The sequence below is a fragment of the Mus caroli genome, chromosome 3 (genome assembly GCF_900094665.2).
Source record: "Mus caroli chromosome 3, CAROLI_EIJ_v1.1, whole genome shotgun sequence".
Lineage (NCBI taxonomy): Eukaryota > Metazoa > Chordata > Mammalia > Rodentia > Muridae > Mus > Mus caroli.
The window spans coordinates 98,929,529-98,951,019 of NC_034572.1; the positions used below are offsets into that span (position 1 = coordinate 98,929,529).

At 37.8% G+C, this 21,491-nt stretch overlaps 1 protein-coding gene across 2 annotated transcripts in view; it reads left to right on the plus strand.

The window, feature by feature from the left end:
- Positions 1 to 21,491, plus strand: part of St7l (suppression of tumorigenicity 7 like) — a 64,028-nt gene that overhangs the window by 15,604 nt on the left and 26,933 nt on the right. For both annotated transcript variants that reach the window (XM_021157378.2, XM_029474885.1), the window contains exons 6-11: positions 1,886 to 1,964; positions 8,323 to 8,477; positions 10,526 to 10,623; positions 11,259 to 11,373; positions 13,437 to 13,509; positions 14,759 to 14,861. In XM_021157378.2, the coding sequence (XP_021013037.1) occupies positions 1,886 to 1,964; positions 8,323 to 8,477; positions 10,526 to 10,623; positions 11,259 to 11,373; positions 13,437 to 13,509; positions 14,759 to 14,861 (623 nt within the window). The remainder of the gene's footprint in view (positions 1 to 1,885; positions 1,965 to 8,322; positions 8,478 to 10,525; positions 10,624 to 11,258; positions 11,374 to 13,436; positions 13,510 to 14,758; positions 14,862 to 21,491) is intronic.

Genomic DNA, 21,491 nt, shown 5'->3' on the forward strand with positions numbered 1-21,491 from the left:
GTTTGGAGTTTTGTATAGAGATGCTCAACCTGGCTCAAAGGGTAAGAGATGGGGGAAATGGTCACTTTTTCTATGCTGGCTCAAAGTACAAATTCATAATTTTACTGAGCAGTGTTTGAGAGTATACATTCAAAATCCTTTAAAGATTATGCTTATTTTAAATAAAATGTTCTGCAAAACAGTATTTGGTAAGCTATACAAAGATGAAAGGTTATGTGTGTTTTCTGTTTTTGTTGTTGGTGTTTTGTATTGAAGTTCTGAGAACTGAGCCTAAACCTTACACATGCTAGGCAAAAGTTTTTACCATTGAACTTTATTTCCAGCCATTTTTGCTTGTTTAAGTCATGCTGTGTAGCACTGGCTGGCCTAGTACTTGCTATATAACCCAGGTTGGCCTCAAATTCATTGTGATCCTCCTGCCTTAACCTCCTGAGCAGTAGAGTAAGAGTGTTCACTACCACACCTGACTGAAAGATAGCTATTACAGTGGTGTTTTTGTTGTTGATTTTTATTTTGGAGACAGATTTCATGCAGCCCGGGCTAGCCTTAAACCCTCTTCATAGGTGAGATGACCCTGAACTCTGGATTCTCCTGCTTCCGGAAACCTTCTAAGATCTAGAGCTATAAGTTTATGCATAGTATACAGTGTTTGTATACTAGGAAAACACTGGCAATGACTTAACTTTCCATTGAGAGCTAATTAGTAGTTAAGTAGATTAAATAATTAGATAAGTTATGGTTATATACTAGAATATTATATAATCACCTCAAATACTGATAGAGATTCAGTATTAAAATTTGGTTTGCAAATACTACACAGTTTATAGAAGAGAGTCCCGTCATCACGGGTTCCCTAGCCTAATATCACAGTCTGTTTCTGTATCCTATTTTAGTGTTGTGGCAGATTAATGTTCTTTACCTGGTCAGAATCAGGTGGTGCTGGCTTGCATCAGTTTGTCAAGTTCAGGAAGCATTAGCTGTCAGCTAGCTGGTGACATGTTTGATATGAAAAATATATTTTTGTTACACATGTGGAATATATTGTCTCATTTTCTGAGCCAAGACTAATATTTTGTTTCCAAAGGAAAATTCAAACATTTTCCACGTTATTCTTTCTGGACAGTTGGAGGCTTTGTTCCAAAGTCAACATTCATAAGTTCTCCATTTTTCTTATCAAATGTAAAGTAAGCCAGGTAGTTTTGAGAATATACTTTATGTGTTTGTTTAGCTTTTAAGTGACATCATAAATTGCGATTTCTCCATTTTGGTTCAGTAAATGGTAGCAAAACCCATCCCATTCTTCCAAAGAAATCCTAATTTAGGTTAGTGTTGAGGCTTGATAAAGCTGAGATTTTCCAGAGATGTGCTGTATTCTAAATTACCCAAGTCTTCCCTCCCCGTTTTCATAGAAAATACACATCTATACATTTTTCCTATACTGAATCATTGATCGAACAAACACTTTTTAAGCTTTTGTATATTTCACAAAAATACTATTTTTATTTTTTTATTTTAATGTTCAGTAGTTCTATATGCCCTTTTCAGAAAGATGAAAGTAGAGCTTGCATGTTTATTCTAATATACTTTCACTCAAACTCACATTGACATGCACTTAGATACATAAATGTTCGTGTGTAAAAATGGTATGATTAATTATTTTCCTTATATGTTATGAAAATAGATCATAGACTATTTTTATTATATAGAAAGCTTCCAGATTTAATATACATTTCTCATATAAATGTGAGCTAGTAGCCCAGTTTAATATGTTTAAAAACATGATTTTGAAAGCTTTGTTTACTCCTTTAGCTCATTCTTCATGCGTTTTACATAAGATTATTTATGTTTACCATCTCATCCACTCTTTGAAATATTTTTCCCACAGTTATGCAGAAGGCATGGAGGGAAAGAAATCCTCCAGCTCGAATCAAAGCAGCCTATCAAGCTTTAGAGTTAAACAATGAGTAAGTTGGAAAATAAATTTGTTTTAAAGGAAACACAAGCAAATAATTTTGTATTTTCTTTTATCTGTTCATAAGATTCAGAACAGGCTCCATTCCTATCTTGCACACTAGAGATAAGATTTGCGGTGCTCAATGACATCTGTATTTGCTTGTGGAAGTGTAAATTTTCATATGGTTTTACATAAAGTATTTTTGAAGTTCTTTTTAAAATAAAGACAACTAGTGAAGAATGCTAATAATACTTAGTAGTTAAATGGGTACTTAAGTATTTATTTTGTTTTTCATTTAAAGCATTCATTTAAAGCATTCATCTATCCTGGGAACTTATACTCAGCAATGGGCTTTGAGACATGAAAGAGGATTCAAAATTAGCAAGATAGCTCTGTCATATTTCTTTTCATGTTTACAGCATTTACTTTCATAGCGCTTTTTGTTATCTTTATATCTTAAGACAAAAATGTAAACCTGACTCTGTGTTTAAATGCCACTGATCAGTGCCAATTATCCTAAATAATATAGTATAATGTATTCTAAATAAATTTCACGTGGCATTATTCAAAGAATGCCACCTGGCTAATATTAATTGAGAGTTTTCCTTGAAGTTTTTTATCATCAGTAAGAAGACCCTATTGGGGGAGCAAAAGAATGGCAACTTTCCTCAGCTAGTGACTGGCTGACAGGAATGTGACCTGTTGAGACTCTGAAATAGTCAGAGCTTTCGTGAAGTAATCGAGGATTGCTCAGTCAAACAGAAATTACCTAAATATAAGAAAGCTCACCCCCTGGCTCTCTAGTTCACCTGCCGACTCTCTAGCTCAGTGGCATTCTTGAAGGCAAAATGAACATGCCAGCCCAGATACAGGTGTATCATGCCAGGGAGCAGAACTGTGGTTGTTGATTTTTACTAATGTAATAGTTACTTGAAGCACCAGCTCAAAGAGCTTATCTTTATTTCAGTTACCTTGAAACTCTCTGAATCGACCATCCTAAGATGGAAATATTTAGAGGAAAATGTGTTACTAGCCATCTGATTCTGATATAAAAGATAAAACTAAACAAAAGGACAAGAAAATGGACAAAGCAGAACATGTATGAGGAAAGCTTGGGAAATGAGACTCTAGAGAATAGAGCCTTGAAAAGCTTCCCCACATTCCTGGGAGCCTCAAAGACCCAGTTGTTGTTTGTTTGTTTTTAAAGATTTATTTATTTATTATATGCAAGTACACTGTAGCTGTCTTCAGACACACCAGAAGAGGGCATCAGCTCTCATAACAGATGGTTGTGAGCCACCATGTGGTTGCTGGGATTTGAACTCAGGACCTTCGGAAGAGCAGCCAGTGCTCTTAACCACTGAGCCATCTCTCCAGCCCAAAGACCCAGTTTTTGACAGAGTTGGGCATGCTGAGAAAATACCTGGTTTTCAAGTCTTTTTAAGCCCATATATTATCTTAATTCATGAAAAATAAGACAAAATCCAACATCATTTTATGATAAAAATATTAAAAAATGTTAGCTATGTAAGGAATGTCCTGCCTAGATAACATTTAGGTTGGACACAAGTAGAAATAAAAGCTCTGATGGTTGTGAAATACCTGAGTGTTGAGAGTGCATCCTAGTACATGCATGCTAATGCACACACACATATAAATATACATATATATAGCCATATACATATAAGTATACACATTTATGCACACACACACAAGACCTGTGGAGTCTTGAGTTTTGTACTTTGTTCATAGATATTTAAGAAATCTTTATCCGACCATTAATTGACCACTATGCTAACCATTGGTCCTCATTGGTCACACATAACAAAGAATACAATGTAACAAAATCATCAGAAAACCCACAATACAGACAGTTCCGACAAGCAGCAGCAGCAAGAGGGAGTGCAGAAAATCAGATTCTACACTTGCCAGAATATTACAGTTAAGATTTTCAATTTTCAACAAAAAAATATGAAACATGCAAAAAAACATGGACGTGGCGGTACATATTTGTAATCTCAGCAATCAGGAGGCTGTTATTGAGCTCTGAGTTAGCCTGGGGTACAGCCAGACCCTGATCCCAAACAAAACAACAAAAACCAGCATTCAAACAAACAGTAGAACAAAAATAGAAAAAGTATTCATGGAAATGTCTCCAAAAAACTCTGAACTTTTTTCTCAATAGACTTCAAAGCATATGATCCTGCGTTCACTACTTCTGTGTAACATGTTATTAGAAATCCTAACACAGGCAGGTGAGCAAGAAAGGAAAAAAAAATGTGTCTGCATTTGAAAGGAAGAAGTAAATTGTCTCTTCATAGGTGATGTGATTGTATGTCTAGAAAACCATAAGGAATTCACACAGCTAGAAACCTATCCATGCTTATAAATTAGGTTTAAAATGTATGAATAAAAAGTTAGCTTCATTCTAAATAGTTGTGATAAACACAGCCCCATTTACAGTGGCAGGAAGTATATGACAGTGCGTAGGAGTAAATTTAACTAAAAAGTGTACGACTTGCACACTGATAACTAGAAAAGCAGCTGGAGAGACAAAGGCCTGGCCATCTGAGCTTGACCCCAGAACCTAGGAAGGAGCGAGCTGACTTCCAGCGGTCACCTTCTCACTTCCAAACACACGTGATGGCATATGTGTACCCACACTTACACACTCAAAGTAATCTTTAAAAACTTTGAAAACCCACAAAACATTGTTCAAGTGGTTAAAATCGAAAGACCTAAACAAGTGGGAAGGAATCTTCTGTTCATGTATTAACAAATTAAATATCATTGACTTAAATGTCAGTGCTCCCCTACAGCAGTCTACGTATTTAATGTAACCCCTGTTAAAATTATAATTCCTGGTTCTAGACATATGATTCAGTGGTTAAAAGTACTGGCTGCTTTTCCAGAGGACCCTGGTTTGGTTCTCAGCACCACATGGCAGCTCACAATTATCTGATGCCACTTTCTGGGGATCCAATACCCTCTACTGGTGTCCATGGGGATTGCATGCATGTAGCACATAAGACATACATGCAGGCAAAACACTCATACATTAAAAAAAATAATTAAAATTGTAGTTATCAATTTTGCAGAAATGGGCAAGCTGGTCTTATCATTTGTGTGCTGTAGCAAGGGACTCTAAGCAGCCAAAAACAATCCTAGAACAGTATTAGAAGACTCAAGTTTTCCAATTTTAAACTTATTACAAAACTAGATGGCTAAACCATAAGGTTAGACAACTAGCCTGATGGATTCCAACTGGGAATCTGTACATAAGCTCATGTCTGTGGGCTCTCAGTGGATTTTTGATAGAGATGCCAAGGCAGTTCAGTGGAGGAAAAGATGATTTTAGTAAAAGATACTGAAACAATTGGATAATGACATCTACAGGTTGGGATTTGTACCCCTCTCCCTCATGTATGCATATCAATCAATTAAAAATTAACTAGACTATAAACACCTGTAAGAGAACATGGAGTGGGTTAGGGATGTTATGTCGGTGGTAGAGCTCTTTCTCTGAAAAAGAGAGTGGGGCAGAGAGAAGAGAGAAGAGAAGGGGAGAGAGTGGGGCAGGGAGGACAGGAGAGAAAAGATGGGGCAGTCTTATGCCCTCCGATTTTCTATTGGTTAACAGACAAGACAATAAAGACACAAGCAATATGGTAAACCATGTCTCATTACCACAAAAGCCTCTTTGCACTAAAGGACTCTATTAGAGAGGTGATGTGTGACTGTCGGTGGGGAGCCATGAGAGACAGTAGAATTGCTAAGTAACTATGGCACTTTTGGGGATGGCACACATGCTTCATGTTCCAGCTACAGTTGCACGACCTTGAGAATATATTAAATGTTTCTGAATTCTCCAATTGAAAATGTATTACACTGATGGGTATACAAGATGGCTCCTCTGATAAAGGTACGATTCCCCGAAACCACGTGGTGGAAGAGGAAGCCAAATCCTACAAGTTGTCCCCTGACCTCTACATGTGTGCTGTGGTGTACACATAGGCACACATAACAAACAAATACAAAATACATACATGAAAAACATAAAATTTTACACTGATGTGTGAATTTGACCCCAGTTTATGATAAAAGAAAGTCATTAGGTATGCATAGGACTAATTTTTTTTGTAATAACATCCTTATTCAAGAATATAAGGCAGAATTGCCAAGGCGCATATAATGTGATTTGTTGTAGTTTTTGGTGGTACTGGGGGTAGAACCCAGGTCCTTGCACATGCCAGACAAGTGCTCTAGCCTCGAGCTACTTTTTCAGCCCTTTTTTCCCCACTTTCTGAGACAGAATCTTACTGATCTGCCCAGGCAGTTCTTGAACTTGTCACTCTCCTGCCTCATCCTTATGAGAAGTTAGGATTATAGGCCTGTACCACCAGACCTGTCTTGTAATTCAGTTATGTTAGGAGTTGAGGATGTACCTTAATGATAGACATTGCCTACCATGTGAGTTCCTGAGTTTTATTCCCAGCACCACAAAACAAAGTAATAAATTATGTTGATATTTAAGATTCTATTTCATCAATTTTATCTATCAAGGTCTTTACAAAAGTGGTGTTTTGTTTTGTTTTGCAGTGCTGGGATCGAACCCAGGGCCTCAAGCATGCTAGGCAAGTGCTCTACCACTGTGCTGTATCCCCAGCCCTACAAAAATATTTCTTTCCTGCTTATTTAAAAGTGTTTGAAACAAAACAATAAATACAAATATTTGATGATAGGTGTTGTGATGTAAATCTGTAATCATCAGCACTTGGAAAGCTGAATCAGGAGAACGAGAGTTCAAGGCTAGCCTGGGCTGCATAGCGTAATTCTGTTGCGAACAACAACAAAAATTTGAAATTGTTTTGGGTATGGCAAGTGTTTAAACCAATAGTGTATCTAATGTCTTATAAAAATCTAATGTAATACGTTGGAGAAATGTGTTGATTAATAAAATTATTATATATATATATATCAATTTAAAATGCTATCTGAAAAATGTCTCAGTAGTGCAGTTTACATTTTCATTACTGAAAGGCCTTCTTGACCCTAATTGAGGGAATGGCTAAATTGTTATTATTGTTAATCAGTAATAGACAGCGTCTTGTCATAGAGCGCAAAGTACATGGTAATCCTGTATAGTCAAAGCTGTCCACAAACTCAAGGGCCTCCTGCCTCAGGGTGCTCAGTATTGGGATTATAGATAGCTACTCCAATCACTAAATTTTGTGCCTTCTCTTACATTTTTTGTCAATAATCTCTGATTAATTGGAATGTGTGAACTATATATGTAGCTTTTTAGATTTCTAGTAGCCATATTTAAAAAGTTAAAAAGGAAATTAGTTTGAGTGTTTTATTATTAATAGTCAAAATATAAAATGTTTTCACATATGATCAATATTTTAAAAGCCTGTTAATGAGGTATTTTAGATTTTTCTCAGTCTTTAAAATTTGATATGCTCTAGCATGCCATATCAGTTTAGGTTAACCACATTTCAAGTGTTCAGTAACTGCTTATGGCTACTGACTTAAATGCTGGACTGTGCAGGCTTGAACAAGCAGAACTAATACATCATCTTCAAACTAAATGTTCTGGTGATTTATCTGAATGGAAGGGAAACTTTTTGTTTTCTTTCTTAAACAAAGCCAAGAATTAGTTTATTTTATTGGCCAGCTGTTGACTTTAAAGATACAAACAAAAGTCTCTGTGTTTTTAGCAGGGTGAAGAGAAGGAAGCTTGGGGTAAACATGGGTGTGTGGTTGAGTGTTGGTGTGTGAGAGGAAGGACTGGAATACAGATTTGTGTGGATAAGCCCATGAGAGACCGCAGACAGCACTTGGGTAGAGAAGTGTAGGACCGTTTCTGATCACATACAAAGGGTCTCTGCTTAGCCCAGGGAGTCTTCCCAGTCTGCACTCCCATAGTTGCTACTGTGATATGGACATTACAGAGCAGGCAGTGGCTTAGAGCAAGTGTGACCCGTGGGGGTGTGAGCAGGTGTGACCCGTGGGGGTGTGAGCAGGTGTGACCCGTGGGGGTGTGGTTCTTATAACTACTTTTTAAAGCAACTTTTTGGGTATCTTTTCCTCCCCTTCCACAAAATCAAAGCAAAGGGTCAGAGAACAGAGATAGAAATAAAAAGGACAGAAAATAAAGAGTAGATAAAACATTGTGGAGTTGGCCATAATGAATATACTAGTGCACCACTGGTGAGTTGACATACTGAGTGATGTTTTAAGTTTTCCTCAAAGATGGAAAGTATAGGTAGGGATAAGGGAAGCATGCCATAGCCAGAGGCCTGTGCAAGAGAAAAGTGGGCTTCACCCATCCTTAACGTTGCCTTGCTTGCTTGCTTGCTTTATAGCTGTGCCACTGCCTACGTCCTACTGGCCGAAGAAGAAGCAACAACCATTGTAGATGCTGAAAGGTTGTTTAAACAGGCACTCAGGGCAGGAGAGATAATTTATAGACGGTCACAGCAGTGCCAGCACCAGAGCCCTCAGCATGAAGCTCAACTGAGTAAGCACATTTAAACTGCCTATTCCTCCTTTCCCCTTTTGGTTTCTCAAGGTGTTAACCTCCGATTTGCCATGTAGGTGAGGATGGTCCAGAACTGATCTTCCTCCTAAGCTGAAATTCTTAGGCATGTGCCACCAGGCCCAGGGTTTGTCTTTAAGTTCTGAACTTGCATCTCTTGTGTTTACAGCATAAAACAACAACAACAACAGTAATAAATTAATATGTAAAAATTTGCTAGTTTTTATGAGACAACTGATAGATTCTATTTCTGATCTGTTAATACTAACAAGCCAACAATATGGAAAGAAGTATGTATTATCCTGACAGTGTTTGTGGAATGGAACAGATTCGTTTAATTACCTATAAAAAAAATACGCTGTTCTGCGACTAAGCATTTTCTTTCCTACAAGAGCTGACTGGTCACTAGACAAACAACACTTTCAAATTCTGGGGACCCTTCTAACGATGCCAGGCAGGACTAAGACTCTCTGAACAGTAAGCATTGTCTTTACCCAGACCCTTACTCAGAGCCATGGGAGAGGTGCTTTTTTGCATGTCTGGGAATCAGATCCAGGGCTTTCCTCCTACGTGCTTGACAGTGTATAACCCTGAGGTGGGAACCCCCCCCCACACACACACACACACATACACACACCAGTCCAAACATAATTTTGTTTGCTCTTCATCTATGGATCTGTATGCAGTGCCAAAGCGTGGTTCCTTCTCTCCTCTACTCAGCTCTCCTTCCTTCCTTCTCTCCTTTTTTCCCTCCTCCCTCCCTCCTTCCTTCTTCCTTCCTGCCTTTCTTTCCTCCTCCACCTCTCTCTCCTCTTCCTCCCTTCTGTGTTTGGATCCCTCTGGTGACTGCTCCTTTCCGCCCTCTTGTTCCTAGCCCACACTGCAGTTTTGTGTGTGACGTTGGTTCTTTCTTTGACTGATTTTTCTCCAGCATGCTTGAGATCACATAAAGCACAGGACTGTTATTTTTTGGAGATGCTCTTCTGGTTAGGGTTGTGACACTTACCAAAGCTGTCAGAATCGGCAGTGTTGCTGTGTCTAACTGAGGCTTGTGGCCAAGAGGTTTTAGTTTCCTGATTTTGGCAGAGACTAGGCAATAAATTGAAATATGTTTACACAAGGCATTATCTCTTAGCAGCTAAGTTCTACATCTTTTGTTTATGGAAATTAAAATTTGGCTAATGTTTTCTCTCAGTTAAATACTTGTGTTTACAATATATTTCATTAAGGCATGTTATTATACAAAACTACGGGAATAGTTAATTTTGCCACCTGGAACTAATGAAACTACATCTATAAAAACTCTTGCTATTTGTCCTTGCATAATATCAAATGTGGGTTATGTTGTAGAATTTTTTTTAGTTTTAAAAATTATACATATTTATGTATTCATATTTGAATGTGTGTGCATATATGAATGTGTGTGCACATGCACACATGCATGCATAAAAGTCAGAAAAGAACTTGTGTATCAGTGCTCTCCTTCTTCTGTATGGATCCCAGGGATCAAACTCAGGTTGCCAAGCTTGGCAGCAAGTGTCTTCTACCTTCTGAGCCATCTCACTGGCCTATGCTAAAGACTTTTCTCATTGCCCTTTCTAGAAAACATTTTTTAATTACTAACTTAATAAAATTTATATTATTCATGCAAATTTTGTTTGAGACATTTAGAGTTTTTGAGCCAAAATAATAATACTAAAATTATAGGTTGTTTATGCAGAGACTTGAGATAGACAAATATATCTTCCTATTAATATCTACTTGTTTTCTGTCAGTATTAAACTCATCAACTAAGGAAATTATATACTATACTCAAATTGCTTATTACTGGAGGAAAAAGTAATTAAGTATATTTTAAGGTTTTAATATTAGAAACACATAAAAATATTTATTATTTATCACTTACATTTAGCATTCATTAATAATAATGCATTCTGATATCATGTAATTTTTAGTAAGTTTTCCAAGATGAAATGTTAGGCCATAATACAGAAGTGAGAGTTGTGTAATTTTCTTGTTGTTTGAAATAGGGCGAGATACCAATGTACTTGTGTATATTAAAAGAAGATTGGCCATGTGTGCGAGAAAATTGGGAAGAATAAGAGAAGCAGTGAAGATAATGAGAGATGTAAGTAAATTTGGTAACTGAACCATTATTTCTACTCACAAACAAAAAAATATCAGTTATTTTAATGCAAAATCACTTTTTATTTTATTTTAAAATAACTTGTTTATTTTTATTTTATATGCATTGATGTTTTGCCTCAATGTGCTTGTGCGAGGGTGTCAGATCCCCTGGTACTGGAGTTACATATAGTTATGAGCTGCCATGTGGTTGCTGGGAATTGAACTCACCCAGGACCTCTGGAAGAGCAGACAGTGCTCTTAACCACTGAGCCATCTCTCCAGCCCCAGAATCACTGCTTTTCAATTGCCTATCTTTATAACAGGATAGTAAGTATGTATGTATTTTTTATGGAACATGGTCTCACATTGTAGCCCTGGTTGCCCTGGAACTCATTCTGTAGACCAGGTTGGCCTCCAACTTACAGTTCTCTGCCTGCCTCTGCCTCCTGAGTGCTGGGATTAAAGGCATCACTGCCCAGCAGATATTGTAATATATGTATATTTCTTAAGGTTTAGATCTTTGTAATTTTGTAAAAAGGAAAATAACATACTTTTAACAAACTGCTGAGGGTTTTTTTTGGTCATGATCTATTTTGATTTTAGTCTGTTTTTTTTTCTCTTCCTTTTAACATACAGTTGATGAAAGAATTTCCTCCTCTTACCATGTTGAACATCCATGAAAATCTTTTAGAATCACTTCTAGAATTGCAGGCCTATGCAGATGTTCAGGCAGTCCTGGCAAAATATGATGGTGAGTTTTTTGGTGTGTATTAGTAAATAACGTGGGTTATTTACTCTTCAATTATTCTAGGTCTCTTCATTGTCTCTCTCCAGGCTTAGCAGTCAGTTTTCAAGGCGCAGGTGTCGGTGCTCCCAAGGATCTCCTTCATCTACCTTTCTAGCATCAAAAGCTTGCAAGGAGGGGCTTTTCCTCTGTGACGGTGTAGTCTTTATTAACTGAGTATGTAATATGTGGGAGGCACTTAGGATGTAACGTTGAACATGAGAACATGGATTTAGCTCTCATGGCATTTACGACTTAGTAGAAAACACAGAGAATTAGACAGTACACAGCAGGTAGCGTGTTAGGAGAGGTAACTGGAAAAGTATAGGCATTGTGCACATAGTAGGGTGCCTCATGGATTTTGGCATATAAGAAATACCAAAAGAACTTACATAATAATCTTTATAAGAATTATTCAGAATAATGGTTTTAAAATTATTTTCAGTTAAAAAGTTATTTATATAATTTCATTGCATCCATATAATAACCATGTGATGTGGTAGGACAAGTATTTTAACTCTTCATAGGTACTAAATTGGGAAACTGGAGTTTAAGAAGGTTAAATATTGGGAAATATTTCCCAGTAAATGAGTGGCAGACCCAAACCTTAATTCAGCTGTTCCATTTCTTTGTTTGCTAGTTACTTTGTAAGAATAATTCCCTATATATTAGCTATTTGTATTATTATAACAATAACAGTTAGCTACAAGTGGATTTGGGTCAGCGCTGAAAACAGACTTTCTCCTCACTCCTTCATAAACACCAGTTTATGAAACGCCTTCCTCTTAGATCTGCCTGCCTCTGCCTTTTCCTCCTCTCAAGTCCTGGGATTAAAGATATATTCCACCATGCCCAGCTAGAATATTTTTAATGTGCATATATTTCTTAAGGTTTAGGTCATTATAAGTTTATTAAAGATAATTTTTAGTTTAATAAACCTGGTTCAGCTCCTCTTGAATTTTTCGGTCATGATTTATTTTGATTCTAGTCCCTCTTTTTAATCTACAGTTGATGAAAGTCCATGCTGCAATTTCCTAGCTCTTATAATGTTTCTGTTCACGTCTTTTATTACAGTAGAGCATGGAATGTCGCTCATTGCTCCTGGCAGAGGTTCCTGCCATTAGTATAGGGTCCCCATGACTTGGGAAGGTTGAAGTGTGATATATTTGATAGGTGAAGTTTATTTCTTTTAAACATCTGGAATTTTTAGGCATATCTTCACAATGGTTAGGCTCATGGGGAAATTCATGAGAAATTCCTTCCATATGTAACTTACTGTATGTGTGGCCTAGTATGATATTTGTGTTATGCAGGCTTAGGGACTGAGCATAAAAAGTCAGAAGGGGACCTGTTTAGAATAAAGTAAACCCACTAAACTGACTAGAGTCTACCTTGTGTGGTGCTGCTGTGATTTCCTGTTCATGTATCTTACTGTGCCTCACTGTACAGACCTGAGGCTGTTGGGATCTCCACACACTGTAAGTCTGAGCTGAGACCATCATGAGAGTGCTTCACTCTCCTCCAGGACCACTATCTTAGGTGTCTTCTGAAAAAGGATTTATTTTGCTCATGATCTCAGGTTAATTTTATATTCTATGAAATGTGGTCACATAAAAAAAAATGTAGAAAAGACAAAAACTTCGGGAAAAACTTAAAGTCAATCCAGATATAATAGCAGTTAAATATATTAATTTTTTCTAATATTAGGTTTTACATACTTTTAATTATACTGTAGATTTTCTCTGACTTGTCTTATTATAAACAGAATATTATAGATGTTCGTTGAAGGTTACCTGTTGTAGTTATACAGAGGACTTATATCAACATAGATTAACCTCTCTTGTACCATTTTCCATTTCAAAAAGAGATCAATAGAGTTGTTACTAGCACCCAAAGATATGCCACTAGTAAATAGTAGATTCTAGAATCAAACTCAGGCTTTCCAACAGTGTGTCCAGGTGCCCGTGCTAGAGTATTAGAGCTGATGAGTTTGTCCTGTGACTCATAACTAACCATAGTAATTGTTACAGATATAAGCCTTCCAAAGTCAGCGGCCATCTGCTACACGGCAGCACTACTGAAAACAAGAACCGTCTCAGATAAGTAAGTATTCAGGAAGCCATGTTATTTCCAAATCATTTGGAAAGACTGCTGAACACTTAAAAAGGTTTTTTTCCTCTTTTTCCTTTCTGTTTCCTTCCAAATAAGGATCTTCTGTGACTTTGAGGCTTTTCATTGTGTGTAGATTGGTGACAGAACTTTTTAGAGTTAAGTAAACTGGGACTCAAATTCAAGCTCTACCATTCACTAGATATAGCTAGGCAAATTGTTACTTTGAGAGTAATATTAGGAGGCTAAAGAGATGGCTCAGAGGTTAAGAGCACTGGTTGCTCTTCCAGAGGACCTCGGTTCACTTCCCAGCAACCGCATGGCATGGCTCACAACCATCTGTAATTCCAGTTCTTGTGGATTTAACAGACAAACACACATGCAGACAAAACACCAATGCACATGAAAAAAAGCTTATAAGATAAGAGAATAATATTGTAGAGTAGTTGTATGAGGAATATATGTATTAAATGAGTATAGCAAATTCAATGAAGGAGCACACAGAGAACTGAGCATGGAGCTTATATCTGTAATGCCAGCATTTGAGAGGAGGAGTAGGAGTTTATGTCTAGCCTTGGCTAAATAGCAAGCTGAAGAACATCCTAGGGTATAAATGTCTCAAAAAACACAGTTAATATGTTCACAGTGATGCTGGTAACAATAAGGTGCATAGTAGGCAAATTGGTTTCATCTTGCCCTTATATCACCATTGAAATTACTCTGTCTTACCGTTCTGGCTGTCCTTAGCCAATTCTATTTATTTGGCAGTTGAAATATTCAGAATCTGTCCAGGTCCCGTTTTGAGGTACTCTCAGTAAACAAACAAGCAAACAAGCAACTAATAAGAGCCAAATGATACTCATTTCTTTCACTTTAGATTTGTATTTTGAAATAAATTAGAATAAAGTATTCAGAGTTTCATTTCTTATTACCTAAAATTTAATAAAATCTGTATTGTGCTTGCTGAGATTTTCTGATCCCTCAGTGACATTTCTTATTATAGCCACCCTTCCCAGAGTGGGTTCAGTGGAATCTCCAAAGGCTCACTGTACTTGAGGCTGTGATTTTCATTTCTTCTTTTGCTCTGTGTCCGAGTTGAACCAGAGACTTTACTTTCACATTCATGGTTATCTGGTCTTGCCTTGGGGAGATAAATTGTAATCTGAATCCATGTATATAGATAGTTCCCACTAGACTGTACATGTGGTTCGTTCATTTCTCCATTCTGTGGTTTTCTTTTCAGATTCTCTCCAGAAACAGCCTTCAGAAAAGGGTTAAGCACAGCAGAAATTAATGCTGTGGAAGCAATTCATAGAGCTGTGGAATTTAATCCTCATGTTCCAAAAGTAAGAATTTTTATAACAAAAATACTACTTTTATTTAAATTTAACAAATTTATGACAGTAGACCAAAATGTATTGTTTGCCCTATATCAGGGTTAGAATTATTTTAGCCTGTTCTAGTCAGCATTCATCTTAAAAGGATATTAAGAAGGCATTTAGAAATAATTAGGGGCAGGGATGTAGTTCTGTTGGTAGCATGCTTATGTTGTGTACACAGTCCTGACTTCAGTCTCTAGTGCCATAGAAGCCAGGCCACGGTGGTCCATGCCTGTAACCCTAGCATGTGGAGGTGGAGGCAAAGGATCAGTCATTCAAGTTCATCTCCCTCTACTTACTTAATATACAGCGAGTTTGAGCCAGCCTGGAACACTTCAGTCCCTGTTTTAAAATAAGAAAATTAAAAGCAACCTGGTTAGAAGCAATTAGTTCCCCATGGGCTTTGTAATTGCTGGCAGAATAAAATCTGAATTGTGTTTACTTAACTCCCTCTCCCTCCTTTTGGTGATGAGTGCAGTATTTTGCATGTGCTGGCCAAGAACTTATCACTGAGCTGCGTTCCAGCTCAACTTAATTGGTCTTTATTATAGTTATAGGGAAGAAACAATTAAATGAGTAGATGGCTATAGAAAGTCATTTATATTTCAGATCACAGAATCAATTTTCCTGTATTGTAAAAGGCTTTTCTGGATGCGTGGCTGAGTTTTGAACTAGGACTGAGTAGACAAAAACTGTATTCTATGAGATTAACCAATAATAGATTACAGCAGATAACTGAAGTTGATGTCAATTATGCTCAGAGTAATCAACCTGCTCTATTTGTCTTTATAATGTACAACTTACATTTATACAAATGATTGACTAATCTATGTAATATTATCCAAATACTGAAACACCCACACCCAAGATTAAAATTTGGGTTTTACAAACAATTTTTCATTTTAAAAATGACAGACTATTTAGGAATAGAGTCCTTTACTGTTGTATGAAATGATAACCGTGACTCAGAATGTGTTAATGGAAGTTGTAAACTGGTAGACAGTAAAGATATTAACCCAAGAGCCTACAAGGTGGCCAACCAGTAAAATCACCTCCTGCTAAGCCTAATGAACTGACTCCCGCAAGATGTCCTCTGACCTCAGCGTATATAATGTGTGCCATGCAATTGTACACACAGAGAGACAATAAATCATATAACAAAGGCTCTTCCGTGAGTTGTTTACCTTTTAGAATAAGTGAAGATGTGAAATAAGTTAATGAATTAGACATGGCAGAATGTGCCTGCAATCCTAGCACTTCAGAGGCTGAGTCAGGAGAATTAAGAATTTGAGAGCTACATATTGAGACCCATCTGAAGGAAGGACAGAAGGAAGGAAAGAGAGAGGGAGAGAGAGAATGAAAATCTAACATCCAGGGCCAAGTAGTAGATACTGGGAAACTGCAGCCTATGCCAGGCCTCAGATGCCCATCTGACTGTCCTTTCCTAGGTACAGCTCCTTCCTACCCAGGGTAACATCCCTCAACGTCAGCGGTACTTACTTCCTCCTTTCTGTACACAATTGTTGGTACAGAATTGTAAATGAATTAAGATCAGTCTTCCGTCTGCTCTGGTTCTTTCACCATCCTTCGCACCCCTGCTCCCTCCCCATTGCTTGGTTTGTTGGGTGTTTTAACCAGAGTCCACTTAGTGCTGCCATTATGTGCCTGAGGGTAGAGCCATCTGCTAGAACATGGGTGGCCTCTTAGGGCTAAATCTTTAAGGGAAACGCATTCTCTTCTGCTCTCCCAGCAGCCAGCAGGCGCCTGTAGCTCCTCAGCTAGAGCCAGCCCTTCATGACCACCTCCCCACTCCATGCTGGGATTTCGTCTGTGTGCCACAATTGCTGGCTTCATATATGTAACTGCCCTGTTGTCTGGAATACACTGCTTTGCTGTAGTTATCCATCACCTCTGGCTCTTACTGTCTTTCTACCTCCTCTTTTGTGATGATCCCTAAGCCTTGAGAGGAGGAGGTGTGATATACGTCCCCAAATGGGACACTGATATCACTGGGCATTCTGCATAGACTCTCTATTTTTTATTCTGTGAAATAATTATATAAAATGATAATTATTTCTACCTCAAATGATTAGTAAACTGTTCTTATAAAGCCGTCTGATTTTGATGTTCTCTTTTTAAGAAGCTATGAACTATGAATTTCCATCCTTTAGTTTAATAACTAAAATTATACATTAATTTATAATTATAAATATAATATTTTTGGTGACAAGACTTATTATAGCCTAAGCTCGCCTCAAACTTATGTAGCTGAGGATGATTTTGAACTCCTAACATTCCTGCCTGTACATCTCAAGTGCTGTGATTATGGTCTATACCACCATGTCTACCTTAATGTGTTTTTTTTTCTGTTACATCATGTTTTCCTTTATGATTTATGATTAATTCCTTTTGTCTATATGCCAGATACTTTGAAAAGTTGTAAAATTTGGTTGAAACTTTGGGTAATACTATATTTTTCCAGAAAAGATCTATTACACTCTTAGATGACTATAAGAAATACTAGCAAGCCAAGATTAATTACTTTAAAGATTGAGAGATGATTACTTTTGGACCACCCAGATGACTTAAAACTACTGGTTCATCCTTATTCCTGGGGTTCAGCCACTCAGGGTCCCACCTACTCCTTAGTTGTAGATGCACTTGAACTATAGACATGCACTATTCCCCCTTCCCCTCGTCAACAGAATGCTGAATGGCTTGCTACCCATATCATCCAGTTGGAGAATCCTCCATGTAGAAGAAAATTCAGCTGTGGCCTACTTGTCTGGCTATCTCTGTCTTTGGACTGTGGTCTGGTAATTCTTCATGGTTTGTTAATCCTTGTGCATTTAGTTTTACTATTTTCATCCTCATTTTCCTGGAATGGTTAATCAGAATCATCCAGCCTCTCTCTCATTACTGGAAATTCAAGTCTATAAATATTTTTTAAAACCTCCCACCCTCTTGCTTCAGAGGAGTTAAGAGAATGAATCCCATAAACAAACTGCTGGAGTTTTAACTCCAGCTCCACTGTTTCCTAGCTGTATGGATTTAGATGAATTCCTTCACTTTGTTGTACTCAAATTTCCTCATGCTTACATATGTGTGTGTATGCGTGTGCATGTGTGTATTTGTGCTGGTATGTGTGCGTGTGTGTGTGTTGAAACCAGGCCTAATGCAGTGCATGTTGCCATGAATTCACTAACTGAGGCTAGCCTCAACTCCTGATCCTCCTGCCTGTTTCCCAACTGCTGGGATAACAGACATGCACCACAATACCTGGCAAGGTTCCTCTGACCCGAAATGAAGATTATATCTCCTACTTCATAGAGTTGTGATCAAGCTTAATAGTTTATAGTTAAAGGTGCTTGAAAGAGGGCCGGGTGTGGTAGCGCACGCCTTTAATCCCAGCACAGGCAGAGGCAGGCGGATTTCTGAGTTCAAGGCCAGCCTGATCTACAAAGTGAGTTCCAGGACAGCCAGAGCTACACAGAGAAACCCTGTCTCAAAAAAAAAAAAAAAAAAAAACAACCCAAAAACCAAAAAGCAAACCCAAAACGGTGCTTGAAAGAGAGTCTAGCACATAAGAATCATTACATACATGATTTGTCAATTCTGTTAATCTCCATGGTACACTGTAATTTTTTTTTTAAGAAAAAAAACTTTATTGATTCATCATAAATTTCACATCATGCACTCCAATTTTCTCATCTTCCCATCTCTTCTTAGTTAATAAGTGATTTGTTAATACTGTTAATCTCCATGGTACACTGTAATTTTTTTTAAGAAAAAAAACTTTATTGATTCTTCATAAATTTTACATTATGCACTCCAATATTCTCATCTTCCCATCTCTTCGTAGCTCTGCTCTGCCTTTGCAACCTGCCCCCACCAAAAGAGAAAAAATGTTGTCATGGAAACTATAGTGTGTCAGTATGTCATACAGTATACCCTTTCATCCTCACTTCTTTACTTGAAAATACTCACTTCAGTGAGTCATTGGTTTGGTTCAAGGCCTCTGGCTTCTGTTACATTATCAATACTAGATCCTCACCAGGACTTCTCTGTGCTATCCTGTTATTGCCCTGTGTCCTGGAGATCCTGCAGCTCTGGTTCTGTAGGACCAACCCTTTTACACATTCCAGCACTTTATAGATAGGATAGATGTTGGGTAAGCCAAGCTATAGTCTGGGCCTGTATGGTAGCTGAGCTGGTCAGCCAGCTGTACCCATACCCCTAGGGCAAGCTCTCTAGCACTGCCCCCGGCCAGCTCACCCAATATCATAACTGGCAAGGGCCAGAACCAGCTTTCCTACTCTCATGTCCTCAGTCTGGCTCATCTACACCCATGCCAGCAGGGTCAGCTCTACTGTGCTGCCCAGTCGAGGTGCAGGGCCCACTCTGCCAAGTGCTACAGCTAGTGAGGGGCAAGGCTAGCTCTCCCACTCTCATGACCTGAGGTCAGCTCTCTTGTCTTGTACACTGTAATCTTACCTTTGTATAAGAAGATAAGCAGTAGTTACTGCTCAGAGCTATTTAAAAACACCATTAAGATATCTAAGGGTGGGTTGGGGAGCAGGGCGGGGGGAGAGTATAGGGGACTTTCGGGATAGCATTTGAAATGTAAATGAAGAAAATATCTAATTTTAAAAAATGAAATGAACAAAAAAAAGATGTCTAAAATATTTAATTTTTAATTTTCCCTCAAAATAACAGAAAATAGGCTATCTGCTCCTAATGGTTGGGACTTTTTTGTTTCTAAAACCGTTTCATGCAAAATATATTCACAGTAGTAGCAATTAGTAATGCGTATTTGTTTTTAAAACTGTTAATACATAGGTATTAGTAATGTAGGCATTGCCATAATTAGACATTTAAATTGTTTAATACAGAATAACATCAAGATTGAATCTGCTTTTGAAAATATGTAGTGTTCATAGGATGCACATTTTTTATTCCTGAGAGAAGCGAGGAAGATTTAGATCAGATTCATATGGTGTGAATTGACTGGAATACTAAATATTGCCACAATCACAATTTGACCTGTGTCAGTCTATGCATTTGATGTAATTGGTTTTTTTAAGCATTTATTTATTTATTATATACAGTGTTCTGCCTGCATATATGCCTGCCTGCCAGAAGAGGATGCCAGATCCCATTAGAGATGGTTGTGAGCCACCATGTAGGTTGGTGGGAATTGAACTCAGGACCTCTGTCAGTGCTCTTAACTGTGGAGCCATCTTTCCAGCCCTGCTATAATTCTTTTTAAGATCTCACTAAAAGGTTTTTGTTTGTTTGTTTTAACAGAAATTTACAACCATCCTAAAACTGATACAGAAATGCAAAAGATCTAGAATAGCCCCCTTCCCCCCCCCAAAAAAAAACCCAAAAACAAACAACAAAAACCACCTCTGAGAGAAATATGAACCAGATTGGAGAATTTACCCTAACCAGGTTCAGTACATTTTAAAGCTTTAATAATTAAGATTTATTGACTTAAATACAGAAATGTAGATCAGTGGGAGATAATATCCTAAAACTAACAAATTGTTCCATTAAAATATGGGCAAAAGATTTGAAGTTACGTCACCAAAGCCTTGTGAGTAGCAGATAAACAGCGAAGCTCCTTAGCATTCCACACACAAACCACAGTGTGGTACTTCATCCCACTAGGGTGGTTCCTCATGAGAACTGGGAAGTGTAAAGACAACATGCATTGCTTCTAAGGGTGTAAAATGGCACTTCTTTTGGGAAACAGTTGTGTAATTAAATGTAGATTTACTGTGGGACCCAACAATTCTATTCCTAAGTATCTAGTTGAGAACAGTGAAAGCTTGTCCAAAGTTTTTATGTGCAGTTATTCACAATAGTCAACAACTTGCAAAAATTAAGAGTGAGGAAGTTGTGGTGAAGCTGTAACAGAATGCTGATGACAGCAGCAGTGGACAGTGAAAGCCTGAGGCCAAAGACCTGACCTCTGTGAAATGCTAAAATAAATGAATAAGCTGACCTTGTAGACACATTCAGATCAATGGACCCACAGGCTGAGGATGAGGTGGGAATAGGCTTATATTAGCAGGAGGGGACATTCTGTGATTAAAGGTGCAGATTTATATATAAAGTTACTAAAAACTTTGAGTTGTATACTTGAACAGGTGATTTTCTAAAAGTTTTAGGTTTGACTATAAAGTAATGAGTTGATGGTGGCATCTTCATGCACGTGTGTAATGATTCTCTGCTCTCTTCTCTAGTTTGTTCTTCCTGCTTTCCCATTATTATTCTATTGCCTTCTCTATTTCCTACCTCCCTTAAGAATTCTTCCTACCTTATGATCCCTTCTATTAACTTAATGATTTAAAAACACACACATATAAATACGTGCATGTTGCGGCCTGCCCGCAGTCCAAAACACGAACGGTTCAACTGAGAATGGCAGTTCGAACTGAAAAGAGAGGAATCTAGACGGGGCGGAAGAAAGAATGGAGCCAAGACAACAAACATTCTGATCAAGGCTCAATTTTACTATTTCCAGACACTCAGTTATAAAGGAAGGGGGAGGGAACCCAACTTCCCTCCAAGTAACTCAGGGTCCAGTAG